Source organism: Antedon mediterranea, chromosome 8 (genome assembly GCF_964355755.1).
Source record: "Antedon mediterranea chromosome 8, ecAntMedi1.1, whole genome shotgun sequence".
Classification (NCBI taxonomy): domain Eukaryota; kingdom Metazoa; phylum Echinodermata; class Crinoidea; order Comatulida; family Antedonidae; genus Antedon; species Antedon mediterranea.
This window is the reverse complement of record NC_092677.1, coordinates 11,703,078-11,723,600: the sequence shown is the minus strand read 5'-3', so window position 1 is coordinate 11,723,600 and position 20,523 is coordinate 11,703,078. Positions and strand designations below refer to the sequence as shown.

Sequence of the window (20,523 nt, the reverse complement as noted above, 5' to 3'; positions counted from 1 at the left end):
TAAACGTATAGCGATAGACATTGTTGGACCCTTATCTAGAACAAGCCGTAATAACAAATATATGCTTACTATAATTGACTATGCTACGAGATATCCGGATGCTATCCCGTTACCCAATGTTAGAGCTGAAACAGTAGCCAGGGCTCTAATAGAAGTCTTTACTAGAGTAGGATTACCCGAAGAGATTGTACATGATCAAGGAACTAATTTCATGTCTTCAATTATGCAATCTATATGTAGTATGTTGGGGATTAATCAATTAAAGACTACAGTGTACCACCCCCAAAGCAATGGGCTTGTTGAAAGATTTCACGGTACATTGAAAAATATGATAAGGACACTTACAGTTAAGCAAAGAAAAAATTGGGATAACTACATACCCCCCTTTCTGTTTGCATACAGAGAAGTTCCTAGTAAAGCGACGGGCCATTCACCTTTTAAATTGCTTTATGGTAGAGAGGTGAGGGGACCCTTGAGTTTACTCAAAAGTAATTGGGTAGAAGATGAAGAAACATCTACTGATGTTATCAAATACATGTTAGACATAAGAGAAAAAATGGAGGAATTAATGAAAGATGCTAATGTAAACAAACTTGAACAACAAGAAATTATGTCCCACAATTATAACAAGAATGCTATTGATAGAGAATTTGTAGAAGGGGACAAAGTGTTGACATTCCTTCCAGTAGGAAATAGTAAGTTAGACAGTAAATGGCAAGGCCCCTTTACTGTTACAAAAAAGGTCAATGATGTAAATTATGAAATATACATAGGAGGTAGAAGAAAAGAAAAACAAATTCTACATGTTAATATGTTAAAGAGATGGTATGATAAAGTAGAAATAAGTAAAGATGGTTATTATGTAGTAACAAATGTTCAGTCGATAGAAGAAGTAGACTTAAATGAAACAGTCCATGACAATGAGTTAGATAGTGAAATAGACATAGGATTGTCTTATCATCAATCACAAACATGGAGAGATGTTAACGTTAGTAGTAATTTAAATGATACTCAAACTAAACAATTAACAGAATTGTTAAAGTATCAACAGAATGTATTCTCAGATGTACCAGGTAGAAGTCACTTGGTGACACATGAAATTAAGACTAATGGTGAAATGCCTATAAGGCATAGGGCATATAGAACGCCCCAAGCATTAAAGGGTAAATTGAAAGAGGAATTAGATAGTATGTTGGCTATGGGTATAATAGAACCTACAGTTAGTGCCTATGCTGCACCTATTATTGCCCTGAAGAAAGGCCAGAATCAAATTAGAATGGTGACAGATTTTAGATCACTAAATAAGACTACACAATTTGACCCTTATGTTATGCCTCGCATAGACGAAATGTTGGATGAGGTATCATCCGCAATATACATAACTACGTTAGATCTAACTAAAGGATTTTACCAGGTGCCTCTGGATCCTAAGACCAAAGACAAATCAGCATTTATTACACAATTTGGACAGTATTGTTACAATGTACTTCCATTTGGTATGCAAAATAGCTCTAGTACTTTCCAAAGATTAATGGATAAGGTATTACAAGGTACTAAGGGATATGCTAAGGCATATATAGATGACATATGTATTTATAGTCAAACTTGGAAAGATCATATTTTTCATTTGAATGATGTATTAGAAAGATTAAGTAGTGCTGGATTGACAGCAAAGCCTTTGAAATGTAAAATTGCCTATGCACAGGTAGAATTTCTGGGGCATAAGATTGGTAATGGAGAAATTAGACCCATGATTAATAAGGTTGAGGCTGTGGAAAAGTTCCCCAGACTTTTGTCTAAGAAACAAGTCCGATCATTTCTCGGATTAACTGGCTATTACAGAAAATTTGTACAGAACTATGCCGATATTGCTAAGCCATTGATTGATTTAACTTTAAAGAGTAAAAGTAATACCGTTAAGTGGAATGAACAATGTGAAAATGCCTTTGTAACTTTAAAGAAACGACTTACTGATGATAATGTATTAAAAGCCCCAAATTTTGATAAGATGTTTATATTGCAAACTGATGCCTCAAATTATGGCATAGGTGCAGTGCTGAGCCAAATAGATGGTGAGGGTAATGATTATCCCATTGTGTACTTAAGTAGAAAGTTATCTGTACATGAGCAGAGATATTCTGTGCCAGAAAAAGAGTGCCTCTCTCTATTGTTTGTATGGTTGTGAATTTCAAGTTCATAAGTTAAGTTATTTACAAGAAAGGATCATTAAATGGTAATGCAGATGGATTAAGCCGTGCATAATTATATTATAGAGGTGTTATTTGTAGATAGTTTATAGTAAAATGGTTTTAAATGTTAAATTTTTGGAAAGATTGACACAATCTTTTTCCCAAAAAGGGAAATGTCATACTATTTATGTTGTGATTCTCTGTGTTTAGATAAGGATGCTGTAGACCAGGTCCGCCTTATATTATTAGCCAATCAAAATCGTATAATTTTTGGAGGGAAAATGTTATCCTCCTCTGAAGCCTAAAATTTGCATGTCCAGTATAAAAGTAGAATGTAATAGATATTAGGTGAAAGAAGAGAGAATAAGATCAGAGTAGATAAACGGAAAGATGATAAAGAAAATATTAAGGCTTGACTGGTAGTGGTAGAAAGATGTATTAATCGAGTTACAAGGAATAAAAGTTCTAGTTGAGTTAAATATACTTTTTGTATGAGTTATCATTCAGTGACAGTGTACGTCGCGTGGAGTTATATATATACGCCTGAGAAAGCTCGGAACCAACTTAAATATTCACTACAAGCGCGAATTCTATATACATTTAAATGAATAATGACGTTTTCACATTATTATCCAGTAAAAACCTACTATTTGGTCTTCAGTCATTAAAAAAAAAGTCAATTACGATTAAGTGTCGTGTCACACAAATCAATTAAGATTAAACAGTTTTTGAAAGAATATCTTTATTCGAAGGATTATTCTTTTCTAATACATTACAATGTAAAATTATAAATGTAACAACAATTTAATATAATTTTTACCTCAAGTTGTTTACTAATTCTGTAACCATAAAAAACTTGTTAACACAGTAACAATTTACTACGATAATAATTTCACAATTTCACTTTGAATCGCTGGTGTTGCATTCTGAAGAATTTCTGGATTCAAACTCTGCAGTATAAGATGATGACTCTTTGATATTAAATCTTTGACAAACTTGAAGCAACTGGTCATGAAATTCAATGAGACTCCCTAAGGATAAATAGAATTATGACAGAATAATGTTACTCTCGTTCAAATAAATATGTGCAAATGTTTACTCTCAATTTTCAACTTTATATTTTATGTTATCTAAGTAAGATGTATTGTCCCTTGAAACACAAAAAATAAAGGTCAAAATATTCTAAATTTATATTGGCCATATCAAAGTAATATTAAAGTTATTCACTTTAAGTCGAAAATTCGAGCCAAAAATAACAAGTTTACGTAATTAACAGGTAAATTCATTTGATTACATTTCGTATGGAAAATCGTCACAAGCGAAAGTAAACAAAGATTTCAAACCACAAGTATGCATTATGCATGATGCTAATTAGGATTGTTTACAACAACTCATACTGCAAAAAAGAGGTTAATATTGAGTTACGTCACTACAGAATGTATCTTACTTTAGCTGCATTGAAGAGTCCTTGATTCACACTGGTGTATAGCTTCACTAATTTGTGATGTTGGACCAGTATAATTTGAAGAACACTTGGCTTATTTACCTGATCCTTCCAAAATGATGTTGATCCGTTCAAATAAACTCTGCAAAAGATTGTCTGTAATTAATAGGGAGCTAGGAAGTCATTGCACGATAGGACATGTATGTGCTTCTCTTCCCACACTTCCTCTGCATAGTTTTGGCAGATTCTAGGTCCATGTGAGACAACATGCATAACTCTTAGATCCTCAGTTGTTGCAAATCTAAAGCTTCCGATTATGTACTATAGAAATTAGTAGAGTGAGGCAGGACTGGATGGTAAAGCGATAGGACTGGCATTTGAGAAGGTACGAGTTGTAAGAGCTGCCTATTTTATAACTTGTTGTATGTCATCTTGTGTAGACCTACTGTCTTGACCTGGAGCAGGTTTACATGACAACGCTTTTGAAAATGTTAATAGTCTACTACTCAAAACAGGATGGTCTCATAGTGTGCTGTACTGTGGATATGCTCTACTATGCCAGTTCCAGACAATATTAAGGCATACATTGAAACAATTCTACCCTAAATGCTGTACCACCATATAGGAAATTGGCAAGAGTAGTAATTTACCTGAATAATGCAATCGGCATAAGCTGTACAACAGTCTGTGGTGCAACACAAGTTGTAAGAATAGAATCCTCTAAAATCAAACAATTGAAACATTCACTGATTAGCTTTATGTATTTTACTGCAGTTCTGTATTTCTACATTTTTTATTTAGCAAGCTGCCTCAAACACGCTAAAGTTACCGCAGTTTTTTTAATTGAGTAACTTACCTGTAAGTATTTTCATACTCTCAAGATGAATTTCCAGAATATTTTGAGCAAGTTGTAGAGAGGATGAAACTACCCCTTCATTAAAAATGGAATGTGCCACATCAGCAATTGATAGTTCAAATAAATACTGTAAAACCTAGAATAGCAATTAAACCAATCATGATTAGTAGTATTTGGAAACACACACAAGTGGTATGTTAGTGTTTGGATGCTCAAGGAATATTTGGTCACTGTAGGCCGACAAACAGTCTAGGGGAGCGCACAACACTTAGTGTTACTCATAGTTCAAACTCATGGCCAGGGGATTTAGGCTAGTTAGGCCTATTTACTTAATTGAAAAGGAAACACAGGAAAAAAGGGGGTTTCTGCGAACAACCCGCTATGGCCTTGTAGTATTTAGACTATAAAAAGTGTAAGCAACTAAAGAAAAGATACATTTAGGTCTAACCTACTACTAAATGAAAATAATTGCTGGCTAGTCGATATTGGCCATGAAATTAAAATTTAGTTTAGGCATCAGGACTCTTCCCCGAGGGCTTATTTACTGCCGATTACTTTGAAAAGAGCACTTAAGGAAGGGGAATTCTTTCGAACCCCTCTGGCTATGGGCTTGACTTATGTTTATCAAAAGTAAGGCTTCTTCAAAGACAGTATTTTGACAATAGTATCCAGCCGAATTTGTTTATGCAGTACATTTCACACCTTCTTTGAGTTCAAAAGTCTGTGTAACTGTTTATAAAGATTATGTTTCTGTAGTGAAAATAATGCTACACAAAGCAACCACAGATCTTGATCTTGAGATAGCGTAAACTGCAGAGGGTGTGAATCCGACGATACTGCATCAGCTGCATGATCTTGCAAAAACCTTAAATTCTTTAACAGTTCCGAAAAATTCTGTGATCTGGAAAACTTTGGAAGCTTCTTGGAATGTACCTTTTAAATCACAAAATTAAATACTTGATTAGTATGACAATAAAGTGATCAACTTGAAAGGCAAATTTTGGCTGTTTTATGTAGACAAGTTTTGTGAAAAGTAAAATGTACAAACTTACCAATAATGAAGACATTAATAAAAGACATTCCTTCTTTAGTTGATGTAAACAGGTAGAATTTAAACGACAAAGCACCTGGAATATATTCGAAATATTTATGTATTTTAGAAAATATTCTTTACAATTTGTTTTTTTCAATTTTTATTTTTTAAATATTTGTTTTTACTTATTTAATTATTAGTACTATAAATACTGGTTCTTTGAACATATTAGTCTGTGTTAGATTAGTCTGAAATTTACATTTACTTACACGTGCAAAATATAATGTCATATGAAGAGGAAGGGTATATGCGGTTTCCATTAGATTTTGCCTCTGTTTTAAAAAATCACAAAAAAATGGTAGATTAAGAAGATTTTTGACAAAGCTAATGTCAATTGGTTACAAGAGGTGCTTTCGATGTGCTAGGTCATCCCAATTTATTTTTGATCATGCAGAGAGTTGGGATGTGCTTTCTCACTCAACACACTAGGTACAGACAGATCACTTGACATGAGTACTTAGCATGTTTCTAGGTCAAAAGCTCCCTATTACATATTTCTCCTAGTCTTACAAATAAGTCTGTCTGAAAGAAAAGTTATAACTGAACAGAAAGCTTGTGTGTAACAAAAATCTAAATAATCATAAAAAAACATGATTTAGATTAAACTTACTAATTGGACGTTTATAAAGGTAATGAAAGCTTTCAATGTATTTGAAGCAAGTGGGTAGCCAGGTGTGTTAGTCACCAGTAAGTGAGCTGGCAAGCTGGTAACAATATTCATAATGCAGGCAACTTCAAGAGGGTCATTCCTATAATCTCCCAATCTTTTCTGAATTGCAGCCATCATCCAGCCTAAATTGTCAGCAGGTTCTACAAATCTACTGGAATCAAATGTTTGGCACACTTCCTGAAGTAGTTGTAGAATTTCACCTTGGCTGCCATTTTGACTTGTTGCACTTTTGGATTTCTCACGAAGATGATGGATGCATCCATTATGGACATACAGACCTGATTGAACTCCATAGTTCTTACTGTATTCGACTAGTTCAGTGAAAATCAATGAACATATTTCAGTATCCCCACCAAACTGTTCGTTTACAACCCATCTGTAGTATTCTTTTCGTTCAAGATATGAGATGCAGTCATGGTGAGGCTGTACAGATAGCTCATTACTTATCCACTGACTTAACGCAAACTTGATTGAGTGTCTTCCAACATATTCTTTAAAGTAATGTGATAAAAACAGCTGTTCAATTTCATCATCAGTAGTATTTTCATTTGCATATCTTGACTCTGGGTACAGTCTTGGTACTAGATATAAAAACTTTTCAATTAAAACATCCGGAAGACAAAATTGTGTTGAGAGTCCACTTAATTTATTTAGATCCAATAAATGCCGAATCATTCCAGAGGAAAGCTGCAACATAAATTTCATCTTATCACCTGTGTTGGTGCTGAGTAGTCTGGTTAAAACCGGAAGAAACTGGCCGCAACTGGTTTCACTACTCTTTCCATGTCCTGTTATGGTTACCAGAGGAAGAAAATCCTGTTTAAGATGAATATTAACTAACAGAATAGACAAAGGACCAATATGTGATTTCTGTAGTTGACTCTCCTGATGTGTTAGTACTATACATAGCCTTATCATCAATGATTTTAGAACTGGTTGAAACTGGCTTAGCATCGATACAAAATTGTCTGCCCAATGTACAGACACTTCAGGCCTCTGCATGCAGGCTTTACAAAAACCATTTAATAGTACCTCTGTCACCTGAAAAACATTAGATTTAAAAAGAACCAGGATGTTACAATATGGTTCAATAAAATTCTTTAATAAAACTGCCAAAGACAAATACATAAATTATAAAAAATGAATAATGACATTTATTAGTATCTACAAGTTTGAAATTACCTCAACTTGAAGTTGTGTCAGTGAAGGCGCTTGCAAGTCAAGGGTCAAAAGTTCATCTGTAGTTGAAAGGTCAGAGGGTGTGAGTTCACTACAGAGAACAGTTTGAAGTCTTTCTGATATAATTGCAAGATGACGGTTAAAACCTGTAGAACAGAAAAGCGCACATATAATAAAAATCTGCCTAATCTCTACTACCACTAATTCTAGAATTAATTCAACCATGCCTACAAATCAAATCATCTACTTCAAAAACCTCTGTCATCCAGCAGGGTAATAGATATGAGCGCTCAGTGGCTAAATCCAGGGACTTCAAAGCTTAAGAGCATAAGCATCACCAATACAACTACTACAACTGCTTTGCTCTCTGTGTTACACCACCGCTGGCATCATACACATCTTTAACATCATTATCGTTACACCCATTATCAACTATTATTTACATTACTTACTATTAATTCAAAATAAACTTGCAAAAACAAGATGCCAAAATGCTTATTTCTTTTCTTACTTTCTTTATTTGCTTTTACTAAATTGTCCAAACTTTGTTTAAGTGCGTCCATAGGCTCAAACATTTCACAGTCATCCTCCTCCATATCAATACCTAAAAATGAAAAAAACATAATAATTTGAATTTATCATTCCTCTGTCTACATGATTTATCAAAAGTACTCCTCTTTACTGACAACCTTATAATAATTATTTAAAAATACGATAACAATACAAACGAGAGTAAATTTATTAGATATTTCTGTAGATTATTGCTTAATTGGACTTATGTACATTAACCAGAAAATTTCAACAAATGAGTTCATTGTCATTGTAGAATGTGACTGTAATACAGTACACTTGTAAAATTAGATTTGATTTTTAGAAGAAACGAAAATAACTGTACCTTCCAGTAGAGAATTGAGTTCCTTATCACAAGCCTTTTTATATTTTTCCATCATTTTAACTGGGATCTTTCCTAGACTTAAAATTAAAAACAGAAAAAATTAAATTAGATAGTTTGAAAAAAGCGATGTGGCCAAACATTTCTATTAAATGTATTTCAGAAAATTAAATGAAAAAGAAAATCCCAGAACGAAGGGCACATACATTTTTCCCCCAAATTTTGAGTCAAGTTAACTGAAACAAAGTCTTATAAAAAATGAACTACTTACTCTTTCAACATTTCTATCAATTTCATCCTTGAATCTGGAACATCGGGTAACTGGAATTAAAATATAATTTTTAGAAGGTTGTATCCAGCACACTATACAAACAGTATGCAAGTCAATACATCCGCTATATAACTTATAAAGAGTTAACAGTAAAAAAAAATGCTTACCATTCGTGGTGTTAACAGAACTGGTAGAAACCGACCCATAAAATAGGGGTACTTGAAAATGCTATCAAGAAAAAAACATAATGACCAATATCAATTAACATATACAAACAATTAAAACGTGTTCATGAAAGTTGTGGGGTGACGAAAAAGAGAAACAGAAAGCAATCAACCAAAGACATACAATACATACCTTGCTTGAATAATACTATGAGGAATCTGATTGGTGGCCTCAAACACGCCAATGGCTTGTTCAACATCTGCTTCGGCTTGTTTGTGTAACTGTAAAAAATTTGTATATTATTGACATTTCGAGTGTACCTATTGTACTTTTTATACACATTTGGTGTAGTTATTTAATTTATCATGGCATAAATCAGCTTGCAAGATATTTTTGCTACACTGTACTTCTTATGCTGTATAGAATTAGTAATAAATTGATGAAATAATTAATAAATAAGTAAAAATTATGTATTCATAATGTTTTTCTATTGATTTTATAGTTTTTCTTCCTCTTCTCTAAATATTTGAAGGCTTTTTGTATAAATATTAAACAAACCTCTTTTGTTTTCAATTCTTTAGATTCACTCGTGTCGGACTGTTCCAATGTTTCCTAAATGAAAGAAAAGCACTGCCTCCATTATACAATGCAATTATTATCTATTACAAATTTATACCATATACGGACAGGATGATGTCATATCACTACCATATTTTGCCATATCACTACCATATTTGGGCACATCACACTTTTTTGTCAAACTAGTTTGATAGTGTAGACAGAGCTTTATAACATGCTTAGAGTTTACAGGACTTAAGATGTAAGAAAATACAGTGATGCAATACCTTAAGATCTGCAAGCCTTGTTTTAGCTAACAAGACGTAGTCGCATAGAAGGTCTTGACACTTAGCAAAGGTCTGTGGTGGCTTTTGAATATGTGCCTAAAAGAGAGTGACAGATTTACAACAATAACTAATAAATCTTGCACATGTTTAGTTTCAATTCATAGCACAGTAATCCGGTACGTTGCAATTTTTATAAATTGAACTATGAACTATAAGCTGTTCCTTTGATTTTTTTTTTTTTTAATTTCAACTTTATTTACAGAGAGTAACCTTTCCAGCTGCACAAATGCCAGTGGAAATTCAGGGGCCTTTTTAAAGTTCCGAACTCCATTCTGAGTGTAGCTATAATGTAAATATATTGAGGACTAGAGTGCGACCTTGATGATTTTATAAATATTGCTTGTCACAAGAGGTCATACAATGTCAAAGGTCAAATAAAATTCATGTTTACTAACCTTTAGGGTGTAAGCAGGCTCAAATGGTACAATCGATGTCAAAATCTTTATCAAAAACATGAAGGATTTTTTAGAAGTAATGTAGACACTACCATCACCAAAGGTGTCCTGTATGATACAGCAAAAAACATTGTTTCGATATTAATCAGAACAAGTGTCATGAAAACAAAAAGGTGACGCAGGTGCCATACTAAACAAGTTAAAATCAGTTAAACTTTTATTTCTAAACACGTCAATCATTAGCTTCAAATGCAAAACATCACTTATCACACATATGGCAGTCTTCAGTTTCGAAATAAACCTAATCAGTATTAAATAAGTTCATTTGGATCTGATAATGTAATGTGAAAAAAAAAAGTTACTTCTATATGATCCAATATAGTGTCAAGTTTGTAAGATGATATCGGTACTTACATTTCCAGAGAACTTGACGTTTCGCCTACTAACAGCAAGGCATAATCATAAGTCAATACGTTCTGGTGACGTAGCGGTGACGTAACGGTTGAAAGGAGCCATTGTGAAGTTTACCGCTTGGAGTTATCCAAGCGGGATGTGCGGGGGTCGGTCTCTTTACGTTTTAGAATGTTATAATTCATTAATTAATAGAGATGAAGGAGCATATGAACTATCGCACATTTACGATAACATTCTAAAACGTAAAGAGACCAACCCCCGCACATCCCGCTAGGATAACTCCAAGCGGTAAACTTCACAATGGCTCCTTTCAACCGTGTCACCGTAACGTCACCGCTACGTCACCAGAACGTATTCACTTATGATTATGCCTTGCTGTTAGTAGGCGAAACGTCAAGTTCTCTGGAAATGTAATTACCGATATAATCTTACAAACTTGACACTATATTGGATCATATAGAAGTAACTTTTTTTAACCTAATCAGTATTTTGACAGTTGTTTACATTAAAAATGTATAAAACGTACAATTAAATATCACAAAAACATTAGACATAATGTTAGCATGTATTGCCGGCTGTAGATTAGTATGAACCCAAAAATGTTGTAAGAGAATTTTACTGGTTTTTAATGACTTAAAATAGATAACGGGGTGATTATTCATAATAATAATAGTATTTTCTACATAAAATTGATTGTTCCTTTGATTAATATATATTAATATGTATTATATAATACTTTTTTCTGCAAGAAACTGACATGAGGTTCAATTTTTTTTAGTTTAGAATTTGATCTTTTAATAATGCTCAAACCTTAAACCACTGTGGGTATGATGTAAAGATTTGAGGTCCTTCTGCAGCAGCTTGTCTGGCTAACAACAGGGCTATAATGAGGAAATCTTGATCCAATTCATCAATAGCTATTGTCAAGAAGTTGTCAATCAAACCTGAACACAAGTCAAAAAATCACATGTATTTGGCTGGGTTGTTCGGACGAGGTCAACGGTGTAAAGGCTAAAAGCACTCATTGGCTAAACTCCGAGCTTAATGCTTGGTTTCCACTAGAGACGCAACACAAGGACGTAACGCAACTTAAGTGAGTTGACCAATCACAAGCGATGGATTACTCAAACTGACGCTTGTCATTGGTCAATACGCTTTTGTTGCATATTGCGGCCTAGTATGAGAAACCTCAATGCAACTACCCAGTGTTGGAGGGCCCCTTAGGAGCTCTAAACAAGGGCCTTTGGCCCTGTGTTAAGCCACTGGACAAGATAAGAATAATACCCCTTTCACACCAAAACTCCGGAGTGTCTCCGGAGACACCCTGGGGTTTATGACCATTCAAAACGTCGAGAAACTCCGGAGATACCCCTTTCACACCAACCTAGCAACTCCGGGGTTTATAAAATAAAATTGTAAATGTCGCCCTCTATTTTGTTTGTTTACATAGCGACGATCATTAGAATCATTTTAATTAATAATATGTTTAATTTAATAATTACTTTCAAAAGTCTCAGAAGTAATATAATGTTTCATTGATACTACTTATTATTTTTGAACCCGCTATATATGTTGTACAAATATTTAAAGTATTTTGAAATAAAACTAAAGCAATGAGTGATCGTGTGAGGATGACCTTTCACACCAAAACACCGGGGTGTCCCTGCAGTTCGCTCTCCGGAGAATGTTCAGCTGTTCAACCCCGCAGTTTTAAACTCCGGAGTTGCTTGATTTTACCTTTCACACCAAACAGCGGGACGTCAACTCCGGGGTGTCTCCGGAGTTTTGCTTTTGGTGTGAAAGGGGTATAACTAGCTAGTCATACTCCTAGACGTTTATATGTCAGCAGTCCAACTAGATCACTGCCAATATTTTTGCGAGTTACTTGTCAAAAATGCATATTCCCATGAAAAAATATTTATCTATCATAAATGACGAAATAGGCATATTTTCAAAAATGTTTTTCAAAAACAAACTACCTTTAATAAGGTTTGGTGCACCCGAGCAAACAACCAGAAATGTGGAGATGAAGCTTAGTAACGCTTGCCAATTAACCTAAAAAACAAAACATTTGAAATTAGTTAATAATAATAAACCTTTATTGTCATGACCATGTCTGATTTTTTTGTCACATAAAGTTTGATAGTGTAGACAGAGCTTTATAAATTGTGATTATTTTATTGTTTACATACCTCTTCATGTTCTAACAATCGTTTAATCATGGCTGCAATTTCTTCCTCCTTAAAAAACAAGAGTAGTTCACGATACGAGGCAGTCGTTTGGGACGCATTTTTTGAAAAAGTCCACAAATGTTGATCAGAAATAGCTTGAGACACTGTGAAGGTCAAAGTGAGTTATTGTTATTATTGATCCATAATTACTGTTAAAAGTTTAACTTTACCCTTATACAATCATAATATACTCAGCCATAGCAGAAATTGTGCATATGATCAATAAATGATATTCCTTATTACTTTCACAGGCATTACTATGAATTTATTACTTGTTTTTATTTCATATAATAATATCATGGATTCATAAATCGCCTAATGTTGTGAAACCTCTAATCCCTGTAGATATTATTACGTACCCCGGACATTTTTGGATCAAACACGTATGGAAACATACTCCCATTTTATGCAGCTAGTAATCAGTGATGATGTTAAAGGAAGAAAATAAATGTTTATTTGAAATGAAATTGAAATATGAAGATAACTTGTTTATACCAATGATATCAGTGCTAGCAGTAAGCTGTTGCTGTAACTGCTGCTTAAAGAACTTTACATTGGATTGTTGGTTTACTGTCCTAGCCTGTCTTATCAACTGCAATATGTTCAGATGGGTTGAGTTGGGTGAATCTTTTCTCTTCTTTATAAAATCTGAAAAAAAAATATATGACACCATGCACTGTTTGGAGATGTTTTTGGATGTTGCTCCATACAATTAATTAAAATCATACTTGTTTTCTGAGGCGGAATATGATATTAATGAATAAATAAAAGAAATCGGTTTCTAACTCAGCTACAGTATGTGGTTGCTAGCGCATTGAGCACTTTCAATGGATATGTGTACGCTACATACATTACCATTATTGTAATCTGCATATTTGAACTCCACGGAATACATATTGAATATCAAAACGTGGCAGGCTATATGGCGCTTGACCTTTGACAAGATCGCCTAAAATTTATAATTTAAATCTACAATACTTAGTATTGTATATTCAGGAATAGCCGCTCTATAGTCTCTTTACTTTTCTTCCTTATATCTTATTCTTATTAACTCAAAATTATTTTTACTAACAAACATTACTATTTATAGGCTATGCCTAGTGTGTAAACATTTTTGACATAATTTCATTAAACATCCACATACAGTACAACTCTTCTTAACAATTTTTTCAATCTTCTATCAACTAAAAGTCGTAGTTAGTCATGCCTCGGGTCACATTCTATGGTCACCGTACAGGTAGGCTACTACATCAGTACTTCTATAAATGGATGACTAGTCGGTGACAATAACGCTAGTTGGTCATACACAGTACCGTTTTGATTTTACGATCATTCGGGAAACCACCTCACGAGGTCCAACAAAGTTGTTTCTTTAATAGGTGTTGGTTGTAGTATTGAAACATATATTTCCTCTCATTTATTTCACAGGAAAATGTTTCCTTAATAGGGGTGTCCTCTGAATAGGGGTTGCCTCCTCAAAAGAGGAATTCAACTGTATTTATATTACAATATATACAGTATACATAATATATGATCAAATTATAAAGTCTTACCAGTCATTATGGTATCCAGAATAACAACTGATGCCTGAAAAATAAGTAGAGTTAATGCCTGATCTCACTGTATTTTTTTTTTTAATTTCATCTTTTTATGTATTTTATATATTTGTGTATTTTATATTTTTAAGCCTGTATTAAAAGGTTACACGCAATCTGGCCATTGGCCACAAGTTGTAACGTCACTAAATTTTTGAATAAAGTATAATAATAATAATAGAGTTGAAACTTGTTTTCATTAAACTTTATTATAATTTTACTACTATTACCAATACACTCATCAATACCAACATCATCATCATTAACATAAATATCGTTATTGTCACTACTGAACTGTTTTAACAGAAGTTTAATTTGTAATTCTACCTTTTGTACGGCAACTTTGGCTGCATCTACCGGTCCTTCAGTGTTGGCAGGGTAACCATGAGAAACAAGAAAGGTGGCAAATCCTGCAGATGAAAACAAATAATAAAGAAGTTGTCACCAGTGTTCTTTTCAAGGTGAGATCCAAGTAACTGTCGACACAGACAGCTCGCAATGCAGCTTTTTCTTATTATGGGCTTTGAGACATTAGTGCAATACAAATGTATGACTATTATAATTAGAACATTCCATTCACACACAAAATAGCAAATGATATTGCAAACAAACTCTTTCACTGTTCACTGTATATGTATTAATTATGGACATTTTTTCGTGCCATTAAAAAAAAAATAAAAAAAATACTGTACCTTTAACAATTTCTGTGCATCTGTCAACTATCATTTGATCATCAGGAAGATTTAATCCAATGTTAACTATTCCATGTGTGAGGGCAGCAAATACATTTTGTCTCCCCAGGTTACTGGTAATAAATTTGTTTATAGACATGATAGATTCTCTGTGCAGAATCCAAATCAACTCTAATGGTAACGATGCCTACATTTAAAAAATAATACGTTTTTTATTACTAAAATAAAGGTTCCATAAGTCCTATTAAATATGATACAATTGGATGCATCGCACAAGACACAGCACAATTTGGCGCCATCTATCTATTAAAGCTAATTGTGAATATTTACCAGCCTACTACTGTAGATTAGGTGGCCATATGTCTGCTAGTAGTTCCTAAGACTAGGACATCTACATATGGTGCAAGAGCTTTTGCTGTGGCAGCTCCAACTCTGTGGAATTCCCTACCAATTCCAATCAAACGGTGTACTACTCTAAACTTGTTGAAGTCTTTTCATTTCAAACAAGTTTTCATTAATTTAAATTATTGCTCCTTCTCGTCTATTATAATTTATGTACAGCACATTGAGAGCTTTCTTATATAATATGCGCTCTATAAGAATAAACTGTTATAATCAGGACAATCAAATAACATAGAAACATAAATATAAAATCTAATTGCTTGATAGATGAAAATAGAAACAAGCTAAAGCAAAGTCATCGTGAAACTAAAAATGTACCACCAGCTGAGAAAAAACGTCAACCATACATACCTTTGAATTAATTTTTTTTATAAAATGAGCTTTGCTAAAAGAGTGCATTAGATTGAGTTTGTGAATTCCTCTCAATACCACCTTTACTTGAAGCTGAAAAAACAAACACAATTTACAAAGTTGTCTCTCTACTGTCACACTATAGGGATTTGAAATTGGAGAATTTAAGACCCAGTTTTCCCAATGTTTTTTGAACATAGTTCAGTATTGTACAACGATATAGGTCTGTCACACCTGTTCTGGCACGATCCCGGTGTCAAATCAAATCCAACAATGTTTGTTTTCACGCCGCTTCATACACCTATATGCGCCAATCAAATGTACATAGCCAAGTGAAAACAAAACATTGATGTTCAATTTGATTTGTCAGAACCAGACCGGAACAGTGCAACAACAGGTGTGAAAGACTCTCAAGGTATGATGTTTTATATGTGGGTTATTTCGTCGGTAAAATTTAATTGCTTGTCGGTTTTGTCCATTTTTGTTTCTCCACAAAAAAATCGGTCAATAAAGGATGTCCTATATAAGTGGAAAAGATGATCGTCAAAGCCGAGCGTGATAGCGGGGACTTCCTGCTTTGAATTTCTTAATTACTGCCTCTCTATGATTGGCTAGAGGGGCATTAAATAAACAATCTAGCATTAGTTATAATTTGATAGCTCCATGGTATAACCATTTACCTTTTGTGTATCATTCAGAAGATGAGGAGTGTCTTTATCATCTGTTACATTGACAATTGTTTGAAGGTTCTTTGCATAGCTTAATGCGGCTAACACATCTGCTGCAGTGCCTGTCAACTTAGCATGTGATTGTAGGCTACTTACAAACATGTCAACTAAATAATGTAAACAAGAAAATAATTTGTATATATTTTTACACCACAGGTTGTAAAAATTGTAAATTAATTATCTGAAAACATCAGATAATTGATTTTAATAATCCTCATTCCATAATAAGGCTGAAAAAAAGTGTTAGGTTGCCCACAACGACCATAAATTGAAAAACAGTGTCATCATTGTTTATGTGACTGTGAGTTGTACCCTTACTACTGTACTACCATGGAGAAAACCACTGACAATCTAAAATTTTCAAATAGCCATAGAAAATGTGATGGTTAATACAACTTGAGCATGCAACTGCAGCCATGTATATAGCCTTGTTTTAGGTCTTTTACCAAGGATAGGCGGCACTTACCACTTAGTTTCTCATTTTGTTCATCATTATCTCCACTGCTAACCTAATACAAGAAGAAAAAACCACTACCATAACAAATCTAATATTTCTACTGTGGGTGATGGGGTGAGTTGATTAGTCTGTATTAATATTAAATCTTTGTCTATACCATCAAACTTTATGTAACAAAAATGTGACGTGCCCATATATGGATATGATGAATGATGTCATATTATCACTAATATGGTACTGTACTACCATAATTAAGCTACCATATTTGGCCACATCACACTTTTTTTTTGTCAAACTAGTTTGATATTGTAAGTGAATTACATATGTACCTGTTGTAGTGAATTTAAGTCTTCAAATAGTTTGTCCACATGTTGGTGGTGATCAATCAACCGTAACACTACATCTTTTAGGTTCATTGTATTTTCGGACAACTGTGTGTCTCTGTACCGTTGTCGACATTCTATTCGATAATAAATTATCAAAAAACAATTGATTATACAATATTAAATCGGTAACATTAGCTCGTCATAACACCAGGCATCTATGCAGCAGCGAGAGGATCGCACGGCTTCCCACATTTTGTCGTCTAAAAATCGTTTTATTTATATTTATAACAATTTTTTTGGTTAAGTTATTTAAATTGCAAAAATATTATATTAGTATTACATTAATGTAATATCAAGTATTGTTTATTAATATCACTGAAATACTTTGCGCAATTAGAATTGATTATTTTGATTCAAATTGCGCGAGAGGACGAAATCCTTTCGCAATTTCAAATCGCGCATTGCAGGCCTAATACTACTAGGACTACAAGTAGCTTGACTCTGTCCACAGTCTTCAGAGCCTAACTAGGGCTAGGCCTAGACCCCTAAGTCTCAGTCTCACTTTCTAGATAGGCCTAGGCCGCCTAGTTTAGTTTACCGACAACGACATCACATGGGCATGGCGGTTTCCATCTGCCATCAACATGACGGAGCTTATAAATTACCTCCATGCCTAGCTAGCCGGCCGAAAACAAAACTCATGTTTTTTATTTATTATACCTAGAAGATTCTCAAATGTTTTTGCATTTGAAATATTGTCTTCAACTTGAAATAGAACTTCTTGTAAATCCATGTTTTCAAGCCTTGTAATGCTTCCTACTGTCTGAAGAATCGCCCGCCGCCAGCCGCGCGCCTTCTATTTTTATTTTGAAAAAACACGTGTGTGAGGAGTCGGTCAAGGGTTAAAGGTTAATAATTTTTTTAATGGACGAAAAATGTCGTTCCGATCGGGATTCGAACTTCTAAGTCACTCTCAAAAAGTACTTCGGCTTTACAAAAAGTCTTATAGGCATTTAGAATCATGGATAGGAGACAGGTAATCATCTAATAAATTTTGTTTGGGCGTATTAAAATTAAGACACTGTCATTATCTGACATTATAAGGTAGGCCTAGCTAGGCTTTTATAGGCTAGCCTAGCCAGTTTAGGCCGCCGGTGCAGCCTGGTCTTGCTAGCCTGCAGTACTAGGCTAGGCCTAGACTGTAGTCTAGGCCTAACTAGGTCCTATAATTCTTTATCTATATATAATAGTAGGCCTAATATATTTTATTTTTATTATTTAAAAATATTTAGCCTAGCTTGGCCTAATTATTAATAATATTAGGTAGGGCCTATTCATTCATTAATTATCGACTTCTTTTGAATCTTATTAATTAATTATATCTAATTTAATAATTATTTGAATTGATTTTTTGTTTTCGCAACATGATCAGTTAATAAAGACACCTTCCCTACGTTACAAAACGTCACAAATTGTAGGGAAGGTGTCTTTAATTATAATTTATGCTAATTTGTCTTTTTAAAACTAATAGGCCTAGTAAGTAGGGCCTACTAGCCTAGGCCTAGGTAGGTAGTAATGTATCCTACTAATATACTATAGTAGGTGTATTACTAAAACAGTAACAGCAGCTCATATTTTGTACGTATCTTTTTTTTAGGCCAACTTTCCGTTATGAAGCAACTCTTTTACGTGCAAGATTCAATGAACATAAAGATGAAAAGAATTTACAAAAAGCTCAGACAATATTAAAGGCAGGAGAAGAAGAATTCTGGGAAAAGCAGCATCCACAACCATATATATGTATGGAAAGTCATCAAAATATATTTTTCTAACATCATCGTCATATCACATTTTCTAAACTACATCGACAGCACCACTTACCACCCAATTTGAATGTTATAGCTTGGATAGAGCTTGGATGGGAGACCATCTGGGAATATCGGGTGCTTGATATATAGAGCTAGGGTCCAGTTAGGCATTTTAAATCAGCACTGTTGACTTGATCTTATACAGCCCTACCTGCCACAGATGTATTGGCTTGCCTCTCCTCTGGTTAAGATGGGCACCAGATGAGATCAATGATAGGACCAAACAGGGTGCTTTAAATACTCCTAACTTAATTTTTTAAATTACCAAATACTGTACAATAAAAATTCCGCCTTTGCGACATACAGCAGCATAGGGACATTTTCCTGTGAAACAAATTAGCATGAATATACTTTACTGGGTCCAAAAGTGTCATATACAGTACTAGAGATTCTACTGTAGCACACCTAACATTTTCTATTTGTTATTATTTATATATTAGTCATTGATTCACCTGGTGGTACAAGATACGAGAGGAAAATCCCACCGCCAGATTGGGTAAGACTACCAGATCACTTGATTACATTGCTAGGTGGAGAGACAGTGTGGTCTTTTGCTTGTATCAGGTCTTGTGTTTGTAGATTATCTGCCAAAAAACAACTATCATAGGTCCAGTGTACACATCTAGTTAATGTGCACTTTAAAGAACCTAGTACACCTTTCGAGACGAGTAGGGGTTTACCCCGATTGTACTAGTACACACACAGCCACTGGTCCCTCTCTGGGAGGCCAGTCTTTGACTGAAGGGGTCACCCAGTATAAATAAGTAATAACAAAACTCTAGTAATTATATACCTATTATTTTTCAGGCAATGAACTTGTGGCACCCAACGGAAAAGGCTAGGTACCCATCATTCTTTGCCAAACGTAATAAGCGAATAGCAGACGAGCAGGCCAGGTGGAATGAATTAGAAGCCGAAGAGAAAGCCCTACTAGAAGGAAAGGGTGAACGATCATAGAATTATTAGAATATGGAATTAAAACATTGTACATAGCTTGTTTGACTGTATGAATACAAGCTACAAAGGTTTGTGTGACCTTTTATAGCTTGAAGACTGAGTAAATAAAACAAAACAAAGACCACTTTAAAAACATGATGATTGTTCAGTATGTATGAATAACCAAACTGTATGCGAAAAGGTTTTTATCCATAATTTCATGTCATCAATTTACTGTCACGTCTCCAAAAAGAACTTACATGGGTTCAATTTGAAAGAATGAGGTTTATATTACAGTAGGGTTGTCTATTTTGTAGAGTTTAAAGAGTTAATATTTCCAGTTTAGTAATTAACACTGATTAACTATTGATGTGCAAACTAGCCTACAAGTACAGTAAATGGCAATTAGTTCAATTGTAAGAATGACATGTTTATTTGAATAAATTTTCGAAATCGATTGTTAT

The 20,523-nt window shown here is 34.0% G+C and overlaps 2 protein-coding genes across 2 annotated transcripts; one reads left to right on the top strand and one right to left on the bottom strand.

Annotated features, from left to right (window-relative positions):
- Positions 1-3,012: 3,012 nt before the first annotated feature.
- LOC140057615 (Fanconi anemia group A protein-like) lies at positions 3,013-18,167 on the bottom strand. Its single transcript, XM_072103331.1, has 29 exons — positions 17,976-18,167; positions 17,259-17,389; positions 16,939-16,981; positions 16,425-16,579; positions 15,745-15,837; positions 14,992-15,178; positions 14,627-14,709; positions 14,258-14,291; positions 13,200-13,352; positions 12,666-12,808; positions 12,453-12,528; positions 11,284-11,417; positions 10,060-10,167; positions 9,605-9,700; positions 9,318-9,371; positions 8,952-9,040; positions 8,762-8,822; positions 8,595-8,644; positions 8,327-8,403; positions 7,943-8,035; positions 7,435-7,577; positions 6,193-7,293; positions 5,792-5,854; positions 5,542-5,616; positions 5,192-5,422; positions 4,490-4,625; positions 4,284-4,353; positions 3,637-3,775; positions 3,013-3,220 (listed from the first exon to the last, which is right to left on the bottom strand). The coding sequence occupies exons 1-29, from the start codon at positions 18,046-18,048 to the stop codon at positions 3,068-3,070; spliced, it is 4,044 nt and encodes a 1,347-aa protein (XP_071959432.1). The 5' UTR covers positions 18,049-18,167; the 3' UTR covers positions 3,013-3,067.
- Positions 18,162-20,518, top strand: LOC140057847 (NADH dehydrogenase [ubiquinone] 1 beta subcomplex subunit 9-like). The gene is made up of 4 exons (XM_072103611.1): positions 18,162-18,291; positions 18,913-19,055; positions 19,564-19,619; positions 19,931-20,518. The coding sequence occupies exons 1-4, from the start codon at positions 18,191-18,193 to the stop codon at positions 20,078-20,080; spliced, it is 450 nt and encodes a 149-aa protein (XP_071959712.1). The 5' UTR covers positions 18,162-18,190; the 3' UTR covers positions 20,081-20,518.
- Positions 20,519-20,523: the final 5 nt, after the last annotated feature.

Bases quoted from the DNA above. Each gene is read 5' to 3' on its own strand.
- LOC140057615 (XM_072103331.1), bottom strand. From the start codon at position 18,048: ATGGATTTACAAGAAGTTCTATTTCAAGTTGAAGACAATATTTCAAAT. The intron at 14,710-14,991 runs GTACAGTATTTT...TTTCATCTGCAG, and splicing joins ATGCACAGAAATTGTTAAAG to GATTTGCCACCTTTCTTGTT. The intron at 8,823-8,951 runs GTATGTATTGTA...TTTTCTTGATAG, and splicing joins CATAGTATTATTCAAGCAAG to CATTTTCAAGTACCCCTATT.
- LOC140057847 (XM_072103611.1), top strand. From the start codon at position 18,191: ATGTCGTTCCGATCGGGATTCGAACTTCTAAGTCACTCTCAAAAAGTA. The intron at 19,056-19,563 runs GTATGGAAAGTC...TTTATATATTAG, and splicing joins GCATCCACAACCATATATAT to TCATTGATTCACCTGGTGGT. The intron at 19,620-19,930 runs GTAAGACTACCA...ATTATTTTTCAG, and splicing joins AAATCCCACCGCCAGATTGG to GCAATGAACTTGTGGCACCC.